This window comes from Nicotiana tabacum, chromosome 15, assembly GCF_000715075.1.
Source record: "Nicotiana tabacum cultivar K326 chromosome 15, ASM71507v2, whole genome shotgun sequence".
Classification (NCBI taxonomy): domain Eukaryota; kingdom Viridiplantae; phylum Streptophyta; class Magnoliopsida; order Solanales; family Solanaceae; genus Nicotiana; species Nicotiana tabacum.
The window spans coordinates 22287626-22298451 of record NC_134094.1 but is presented as its reverse complement, the minus strand read 5'-3'; the positions used below and the strand labels follow the sequence as shown (position 1 = coordinate 22298451).

General features: G+C 34.5%; 1 protein-coding gene across 1 annotated transcript; it reads left to right on the top strand.

Annotated features, from left to right (window-relative positions):
• The first annotated feature begins 8641 nt into the window (after positions 1–8641).
• Positions 8642–9031, top strand: LOC142169552 (putative mitochondrial protein AtMg00820). Its single transcript, XM_075231424.1, has one exon. It carries the CDS (start codon positions 8642–8644, stop codon positions 9029–9031), a length of 390 nt encoding a protein of 129 aa, XP_075087525.1.
• Positions 9032–10826: the final 1795 nt, after the last annotated feature.

Below are 10826 nucleotides of genomic sequence, written 5' to 3'. Positions count from 1 at the left end.
TATCACAAAGAGGTTATAATCAAATGATGCAATTGATGAAAGAGGCTTTACCAGAAGATAATATAGTGCTTAATAACTATTATGAGACCAAGAAGCTAGTGCGTAACTTGGGTTTTCCAGTTGAAAATATTGATTGTCATAATTCTTGATGTATGTTGTATTGGGGTGAAGATTAGGACCTCACATCTTGCAAATTTTGTGGCCACCAGAGGTACAAATGTCGTGTCAATTCTCGTAAGAGAAAATTAATCCCTTACAAAAAAATGTACGGGTGGGAGCGGAGTTGCCACTGGGACTCACACGGGTGGCTCTATCAGTGTTGGAGAGAATCGCAAGAGACTTGTAAGTGTATATAAAATATTTGAAAATCTCATTTAAGTTTGCACTAATTCGAATCTGAAAATCTTATTTAAGTTCGGTTGCCTGAAGTTGTGAGTTGTGGATTGTCTCTTGTTCTGTTTTTAATATTCAGTACTTGAAATTATTGTTTGAGAATTTATTTTCGAAAAATCTGGCTTGTCAATGTGTGCCGAAATTGAACTTAGAAGCTGGATAAAGGGATTTTAGGTGTTGGTTTCTTTCTTGCTAGTTGTTGAGCTTTCTGTTTACAAGAGTGCACCTTTCTTATCAATTGAAAAACATTTGTTAAAGGAATTGGCCAAATAGTACTATTAACTGTTAGATGAATTTCTACATTCATTACAGCCATTCAATCTTTCTGTTTTTGATTTCATGGCGAATGATATGAAACAAAAAATAGTAGTAAGGTTCATTTCACCAAACATGCATCCTTGTGGCACTGTTGGAAGTTTGACCCCTTTGTATTTTATATTCCTTTGTTGTTATTATCATAAGCTAGTAGAAAGTGGCATACAAACCAAAAATAGATATATTTTGGCACCAAAGAAAAAAGTTCTTATGTTTTTTAAGTTGTCTTGTTCTAAATACTTTGCCCACATAAAATCTACCTTGTAGTTAACATCCCTAGCTGTTTTAGCATAAATTAAAAATAAATTAAGTACTTCCTTTAGATTGTGTATGACCCCCTGCCCGGCGCACGCCAAACACAAACATGTGTGTATAGCATCGATAGAAAATGTTTGAACTTTCAACATGTGTGTTACCCCGCAGCTGATATGAACGATGTAAGAACTTTCTCGTCTGGAAACGAACTTTCAACTTACCTTTTTTCACGTAAAAGCAATAAATAGTAACATTTTTTTAGTCAATCTGAACTTTAAATGATATAATTTGCTCGAATTGATGTATTGCCAATACAAATTTTCTTTCTGTTGTGTGCTGGAAAGAAACATCCTGAGCACACTTGATAAATTTATAAATTTTTCCCTCCCAATCCAACATTTATAGATTAAGTGGAGTAGAGAAAAGTTCCGGTGAATTCAATAATTAAGATTCCTTTGGTTATCTCCTTAAACTAACAAGATTTTGAAGGTGGGAACTTGTTTAGTTTTTAGTTTCTTTATTCTACTTAAGTTGCTTCCTTTTCTCTATGTTATTTTTCAATCTCATTTTTATACAAATATTTTTTTGCCAATCTGTTGAATTGAATATATTTTGTATAGGCTCTTAGAAAGGGTCGAGATCCAACAAGATACATTTGCACGTCCATACACATGGTAATGATGGAAAATCTTTTATTGGTGAGAAATCCCAAATAGTACATGTAAGTCAAGTTTTTAAATAATTTTATTGACTTTACTTTCATATCTTTTGTCATTTTTGTAAATTGAATATTCAATATTATTTAATGTTTCAATTTCACTAATTATTAACTCTTCTACATGAAAAATATCAGAAAATATTACAGCAACAAACACAAAGTCAATCTGATATTGATTAGTGTAAAGCATATTACGAAGCCGCGGGAGGAGAAAAGAAAAGAAAGGAAAAGTATATGGTCTTGGATCTCAAGTAAAATGCTACTAGGGGCCGAATCTTTATGACTCTTTTGGATCTGATGCAACATCCTCAGCAGCACCTTCAAATGCTCAATCAACACCGATTGAGAATCTAGATGAGTTAGTGACACGATTGATTCATGTATTGACAGATCATATAGTTCATGTAATTGTTGAGCGGGTACGCGAATTAGTTTCTTTACCCTCGCATCAGCCAAATATTGATCTTACCAACCACTCATCAGATGTGGCACCTACAGTTCGTACCTCTTTTACTGCTGCTAACATTGATGAGGTTCATGCATTAGGTTCTGATTATGTCTGTGACTCTCCAGCCTCACATAGTTAGCCTATTTTGTTTAGACTTTATTGTTGGTGCTTGTAGATGTTTGTACTTAATTAGAAAGATATATACATTATACTATATATTTTGGACCTTCTTGAATATTAATTTATATTAATATCAGTCACTTTTAATTAAGTATATTTAATAGCATTTATGTAATATGCTTGAACAAGGTAAATTTAAAATAATAAATAAATAATTAAAAAAATTAGCGACAGGTATTTTTCGTAGCTAAAAGTAACGCATAAAATTAAATCTTGCGACGGATTGGCGACAAAAGATTTTTATTGCTAAAAGCAGGAAGAACTAGCGACGGATTTTTCGTTGCTAATAAGAACAAACGACGAATTTTGTTATGAATTGTAGCGACAAAATTAGTCAAAATAGCGATGAAACCAAGCAAAATAGTGACATTTTTTTCGGTCGCTAAACTTTGCTACGGATATATTGCGTCACTAATTCGTCGCTAGATCTGCAACAGTTTTGTATTTTTCGTCGCTATGAGCTTAGCTACGAGCATTTTAGAGACCAATTTCAATCTGTTGCTAATTCGTCGCTAAACATCTAGTTTAGCGACGGGATACGTCTGTCGCTAAAAGCTATTTTTTGTAACGGATAAATCAGACGATGAAAAAATTATACTAAAAAAGTATATTTAATATTGTTTGGTCATTAGTCTACACCAATCTACTAATCTAACTACTCCCCCTAAACAAGACTCACTTAAAGACTACATTATGAATTCAATAGTTATCTAAAGGAGGAATTCTCAATTTATAGAGGTCAAAATCTTTTCCTCCAAGAAAGAGATATGTCAAATATGGAAGATATTTATATTTTCCTCTAAGAAAAAGTACAATTAATTATGGTAAATAGTTTACCATTCCTTCAAATAATAGGTGAATCCAAATATGATAAGAAAACTAGGGCAAGTCATAAATAGAACTTGTGTTGGCTCACCATCTTTATTTTTGGCTACGGAAGCAAAATGAGCCCTTAAAACAACAATCAGCATCAGCGTAGATAGAATTGCATTTCAAGTTTTCCCAAGAATGGTCGTAAATCTCACCACAGAGCAGTGGCGGAGCCAAAATTTGAAATTTATGGGTTCAGAATTCTAGACATTTTAAGTTACTGAATTTTAAATTAATAATTTGTACATACTATTAATTAAATTTCTTAAGACAAATAGATAATTTGAACTAAAGTTATTGGGTTCAACCAAACCCACACCTCGATTTCTAGCTCAACTGGCCATTGCATCCGACCATGTGAAGCCTCTGCTACTTCCATTGATTTCTTTTCTTCTTTAGGTCTAATGTTAGCTAGGTTTATGTAAATCTAAGTAGGGTAATTTTCATGCGCATATCATCAAGTTTGGGAGACTATAGTTAGAGAAGTAGAGATAATCGGGAGAATTTGAGAGGTTTTATTCCTCAATGAGATAAACTTGTTTCCTAAGGAACTCAAGAATTTGATAGGTAATGGAATTGTTATGTAAAAGAGGTTTGTTTTGTTACACCTAAGTTTGAATGATGACAATAGTGCAAATCTAATTGTATCTATTTGATTGCAGGAAATTATGAGGGTAGTGCTCAATCAAAGGAAGTCAATATGTCAAGGATATCAGAAAGGAATGCCTCAATCAAGGGTCAATCTGCAACGGCTACTCAAGACTGTCGTATAAGAAGTCCGGTATACTCAAAAATTCAATCACGCAACTTACCACTATTTTCTATGTCTTTCTAGTTCTTAGCATAAATATTGCATTCTTGAGTTTACTAGTGTCTCAATAGATAGGAAGTGTTATAAATATTGCATTAAAATATCGTTGCTGAAAATCATTGGCGGTAAATAATCCAAAAAACCATTGCTACTGTAACAAACTATTGAAGATCTAAGAGAACCCTTATGACCCAAGAGAACTGGATGTAGGTACCACACCGGTACTGAACTAGTATAAAACCCTTGTGTTCTGATCTTTTAAATTTCTTGCAATTTATTTTCATCGTCAATCAAACCTGCTAATAAAGTGAAGTCGGCTAATTCTTTTACGAGTCAACTAAGTTTTTAATTTAGTTATAATTCACCCCTCCCCCTTGTACTTTTAATTGGTATCAGAGCAATGACTCACAATATTGCCTAACAGCAAGTGAGGAAAAGATCATGACGTCAAACACAGTTGTTGGAGCTCTGTTTCGAGAAGGGACTTCTCAAGTAAGACCACCATACTTCAATGGCCAGCACTTTTTACACCGGAAAGTGCATATGGAAACATATACAATGTCATACGACATCAAAGTATGGTTTGTGATCAAAAAAGGGAAATCTTCCAATTCCTCTAAAGAAGGATAAAAATGGTAAGATCATAATATCGCCTGATCCTCTCGACTTAGATGATTACATTGAAGAACAAGCAGCTGTTATTCAAGTGAATGCTAAGGCTAAAAATCTTTTATTCAATGCCATTAGTGGTGAAGAGTATGAAAAGATATCAAGCTATGAAACTGCTAAAGAAATATAGGTCAAGTTAGAAGTCACATATGAAGGAACCAACAAACTGAAGGAGACAAGAATTAATCTCCTCGTGCGCGACTATGAAACATTTCAAATGAAAGACGGGGAATCTATTGAAGAAATGTTCTCTCGATTCAGCAAAATTCTGGAAAACTTGAAATCCTTTGGTAGACCAACCAGAAGCGGAGAACATGTCAGAAAAATCCTAAGAAGTCTACCCACTATTTGGAAGCCCAAAGTTATTTCTCTTGAATGTCAGGATCTAGACAAGATGTCATATGATGAACTCAGAGGTGACCTTATTACTTTTGAGAAAACACACTTAGACAGGCAAGTTCATCAAGAGAAAAGGAAAACGGTCATTTTTAAAGCAATTGTGGCTGAATAAAAAATTGAAGGAGGAGGAGGAGGAGAACAAGATGAAAATATTGCTATGCTCTCCAAAGTCGTGACAAGCATGATGAGGAGAAACAAGAACAATAGAAGATGGAAAATAAAAATGACAAAAATGATGGAAGATGCTATGAATATGGAAAACACAAACACATTCAAGCAGAGTGCCCTGAACCTAAAAAGAGACTCAGTAGAAACCATCAAAAGAAAAAGTTTTTTGGAGCTTGGAGTGATGAAGAAGAATTTGATCATGAAGAAATGTCCAACATATGCTTCATGGCTATGAATGATGACACTGGTGAAGACTCAAGTGAACTTGGTCACATGGCAGATGAAAGAACCAATGAGGTACGGTTTCATATATGCCCCAAATGGAATGAACTTCAAGAATTTATTGATATTTCTCTTATTAACATTGAGAAGGTCCTAAATGAGCTTCGAAAGATTCAACGAGAAAAGAAAGACTAGGCTATGAAACTTGAAGTATGTGAAATAGAAAAAGACATGCTTCAAGAAGAAGTTCATGAACTTCAACTTCAACTGAATGGATATTAGATCTAACCAGTCAAATTCTCGTACTAATTCATTTAGGGTAAAAATTTACACCACATGCATTCATTGTGGCAAAAATGGGCATAAATCTAACCATTGCAGGTTTAAAGATAAGACTTCTGAAAGTCCTATCAATCCATCTTGTTTTTATTGCAGAAAATCTGGCCATACCCCTAATCATTGCAGGTTTAAGAATAACAAAAGATGGGTTTGGCGACCTAAAAATAAGTAATTTATTTTTTGCAGGAACACCGCAAGAAGAATCGAAGAGGAAAATAGTATCTCGTTAGCGCGTGTTTCAGACACATGACAGGTGATAAACAATTATTCAAATTTATCATTAAGCTTGATGGTGGATCTGTCACTTTCAAAGACAAATCAAAAGGAAATGTAATTGGCGTAGGAAGAGTTCCCCTTAGCTCATCATGTGATGTAGATGAGGTATACTTAGTAGACGAACTTGGTTACAACTTGCTCAACATCAGTCAACTATGCGACAATGACTATGAGGTTCGTTTCAAAAAATATGGTTGGTTAATTGAAGATGAATCAGGTAAAATTATTCTATCTGGAAGTAGAGATAGAAATATCTATACTAGAGATAGAAATATCTATACCCTTAGCAATATTGACAGTCTAGGGAATCAAATTTGCTTAGCTACAATGATTGATGATCCTTGGTTATGGCATAGAAATCTTGGCCATGATAGCATGCATACTATTCAAAAGCTTTCCAAATGTGATCTCTTCGTTGGCCTTCCAAAACTAGATTTTTCAAAAGATCAAATTTGTGATGCATGTCAATTAGAAAAATAAACTCGTTCATCTTTTAAATCAAAAATATTGTTTATACTACAACCTCTTTAACTTTTGCATATGGATCTTTTTGGTCCAACTAAAACAACTAGTATTGGTGGTAGAAAATGTGCCTTTGTTATTGTAGATGATTTTTCTCGTTTCGCCTGGGTTATTTTTCTGAGCCATAAAGATGAAACTCTAAGAAATTTTGAAGTCTTCTGTAAGAAGGTATAGTGTGAAAAGGGATATTACTTCTCTGCTATAAGAAGTGACTATGGAGGAGAGTTCGAAAGCAGAGCCTTTAAAAACTTCTGTAATGATCAAGGAATTTATCACAACTTCTCATCCCCAAGATCACCTTAACAAAATAAAATCGTAGAATGTAAGAACATAACTTTGCAGGACATGGCAAGAATCATGATTGTGGAAAACTCTCTCTCACACCACTTCTAGGCAGAAGCTGTAAGCACATCATGTCAATTCATTAACAGATGTCTGATTCGACCCATTCTTATTAAGACTCCATATGAGCTATGGAATGGTAAGAAACCCAACATTAGTTATTTTCATCCATTTGGCTGTAAATGCTTCATTCACAATAGTGGAAAGGACAATCTGAGTAAGTTTGATCCAAAAAGCGACGAAGGTATTTTTCTTGGATATTCTCCCCCAAGTAGAGTATATAGAGTATTCAATAAAAAAACTTTATATATTGAGGAATCCATTCATGTTGTTTTTTTGGATACTAACCCTCGCTTAAGGAATGAAAAACTTTCTGAAGATGAGGAAATTTCTATTGTCCCAAAGCCTGTTGTTACAGGAAATGACAGTCACGATCAGGCGACCAATCAGCAAAATCAGTTAACTGAGGAGCACATTGAAATCTAGGAACCATCTTCTGCTAAACAGTCAACTACATTGGAAAAAAGGAGCCAGTCACAGGTGTTCCAAATGAATGGAAAAGTGAACCTGGATATCCCCACAAGTTCATCTAGGGGTGGGCATAAAATCCAAAAAATTGAATAACCGAAAAATCGGACCGAACCGAATTAATTCGGTATTTCTGTATCAATTTTATCGGTTCTTCAGTATTAATTCGGTATAATTTGTTTGGTAGTTCGGTACTTCGTTACGATTATCGATATTGAACTTTCGATACTTTAGTATAACGAAATATCGAATTATTTAAGAAAACCTTCCTTCACTGCCCAGTCCATACTTATCAATTCTCAGCCCAAAATTCTAACTTGTTAGTTGTTTCCCCTCTCCAGTAGCCCAGTAAGATTAAACCCATCTTAGTCCCTTACCATTACTCCCTTTCCCTTAGTTCCTGGATGTTTTTTTTTGTTGTTGCCATAAGCCCATAACTAGGCAACTGGCAGTATAGATAATATAACATTAAATAATGGTACATACAATAAATTGAAAGATGTACTGAAAATCGCAAGTAAATTGAAATAACTAGTATAACGAGTAATACATCCAACTAGCTATACAAGTAATGAAAAATCATATTATTTGGCTTAATTACAGTCTTCAAAAATATTGGCTGAAAATAAATAATACTAAAAAATTATATAGTTTTCTTTCCTCCTTGTGATTAACTTTCTGGTCATGAACTAGCAGGCTACTGGAGTTCAACCATGTACCTTATACCTAAAATCGGTGTAAGGCAAACCCTGCATCGACGTTCATCTTTTTTTTGTTTGTTGCCTGTTGGTATCACTTCTTGAATTTGTTTATGTTTGTTGCCAGAACTATGGAACTTCGTAACTAGCAGCATAGAATTAGAATAATTGATTTCATATACTTATGTAATTTGTAATTAATTAGAATTTACCACTTTCTCTTTCAAGACTTGGTACGATACCGAAACCATATCGAAACCATACCGAACCAAACAAGAAAATACCGAACCGTACCGAATTACTTTGGTACGATATTTGGTATGCACAATTAATAAACCGAAAATCGAAATACCGTACCGAAATTCTTAAATACTATATCGAAATTCTTAAATACCGTACTGAAGTACCGAACGCCCACCCCTAAGTTCATCATTGGAAATCCACAAGAAGGTATCACTACCAAAAGATCTTAAAAGCTCAACTCTCACATGGCCTTAATATCACAACTTGAGCCAAAAAAGGTTGATGAAGCCCTCAAAGATGACTATTGGGTCAAAGCCATGAAAGATGAACTTGATCAATTTGAAAAAAATAAAGTGAGGGACTTGGTTCCAAATCCATCCAATGCTTCCATCGTAGGAACTAAATGGGTTTTAAGAAATAAGCTAAATAAATCTGGTCAAGTAGTTCGTAACAAAGCAAGGCTAGTCGCCCAAGGTTACTCTCAGCAAGAAGGAATCGACTACGATGAAATATTTCCTCCTGTAGCAAGATTAGAATCCATTCGAATACTACTTGCTTTTGCTGCTCATAAAGGATTCGGGCTATTTCAAATGGATACAAAAAATGCCTTCCTAAATGGATATATCTCTGAATAAGTATATGTGAAATAACCCCCTGGCTTTGTAAGCAACAGTTTCCCAAACCATGTATTCTACTTTGTCAAAAGCTTTATACGGACTCAAACAAGCCCCCCGAGCCTGGTATGAAAGACTAAGCTCTTTTCGTCTAAATCAAGGTTTCATACGAGGTAATATCGACACAACTCTGTTTATTAAGCGTTCAAATTCAGGTAATCTTATTACTCAAATTTATTTAGATGATATTATTTTTGGAAGTTCTAACTCTGTATTATGTGAGGAATTTGCTCATATTATGAAAGGAGAATTCGAAATGAGCATGATGGGAGAGCTAACTTTCTTTCTTGGATTACAAATCAAGCAATCTTCCAGAGGGATCTTTATTAGCCAAACCAAGTACACTAAGGAACTCATAAAAAAGTTTGGAGTGGAGAATGCAAAGCCTATTGGAACTCCAATGAGTCCAACAACTACTCTTGAAGAGGACAAGAATGGATAAAGTGTGGGTGAAATAATGCATAGAGGAATGATTGGATCTCAACTATATCTCACGGCTAGTCGACCCAATATAATGTTCAGTGTTTATAAGTGTGCAAGATTTCAGTCGGCTCCAAAGGAATCTTATTTGACTGCAGTTAAACGCATTATTAGATACCTCATTGGGACCACTGAATTAAGATTATGGTATGGTCATTCTAACAATTTTGATTTAAAGAGTTTTTCAGATGCAGATTTTGCAGGTGATAGGACTGACAGGAAAAGTACTAGTGGCACATGCCAATTACTGGGGAATGCTCTAATTTTCTAGCATAGAAAGAAATAAAATAGTGTTGCCTTGTCAACTATTGAAGCAGAGTATTTAGCTGTTGGAAGCTGCTATACACATATTCTTTGGATCATGCATCAACTTCTCGATTATGATTTATCTCTTACTTCCACTCCTTTTTTTGTGATAATACAAATGCTATATGTCTGTCAAAAAATTTTGTGCATCATTCTAGGGCAAAACATATAGAAATTAAGCATCATTTTATTCGTGATCATGTTTCAAAAGGTGATATTTTGTTAGAGTTCATTAGCACTAAGTCCCAACTTGCTGATATTTTTACAAAATCTCTTTTAGAAGAACGATTTTGTCTATTGCGTAAAAAGATTGGTATTATATCTATCGCGTAAAGATTTTTCTGTATCTTTGCAAAATATTTTACTTCCTTTTTTGTTTGCTTAATTAATGGGTTTATTAATTTGATGTGAGTAAAATTATTACTCTTCCATTAGTGCTGCCGAAGCAACTCCTCAGAAGTGTCACTTCAATCTGAACCTACCCTTTCCTCTAACTGATGCAACCCTTCAATCTTCCAAGAGCCTAGTTAAGTACTCTCCTCTTCTATTATTCTCCATCACTTCACACCAACTAAGAGAAACCTCTCATCCTCCACTGCCATAAGACGAATCAGACGATTTCAAAAAACACAAAACTCTGAAGAAATTGTCGACCTTGGATCATCCCTTAACTCATACCTTCTCAAAATCGATAATAAAAGTAGTGACTCATCAGAGGATCTTCCTATTAGCCATAAAAAAAGGAAAGAAAAAGACATATGGAGCAAACCCCCAAAAGGCATGCATGTAAGAAAGGGAAAGTGGAAAGCACAAATTTTGAGCCAGAGGATAAACCGAACTTCTATGGACCAAGTGAGAAATAGAGGTTTGAGTCTTATAAGTCTAAATCTATGGCTTATGGACTCTATGTAAGTTTCTCTCTTATGAAAAATTTGCATTGTGATGTGATTTCTATCTTTCATTTTCAATG

What these genes read in the sequence shown, in the direction of transcription:
- LOC142169552 (XM_075231424.1), top strand. Translation starts at nt 8,642, where the DNA reads ATGGCCTTAATATCACAACTTGAGCCAAAAAAGGTTGATGAAGCCCTC.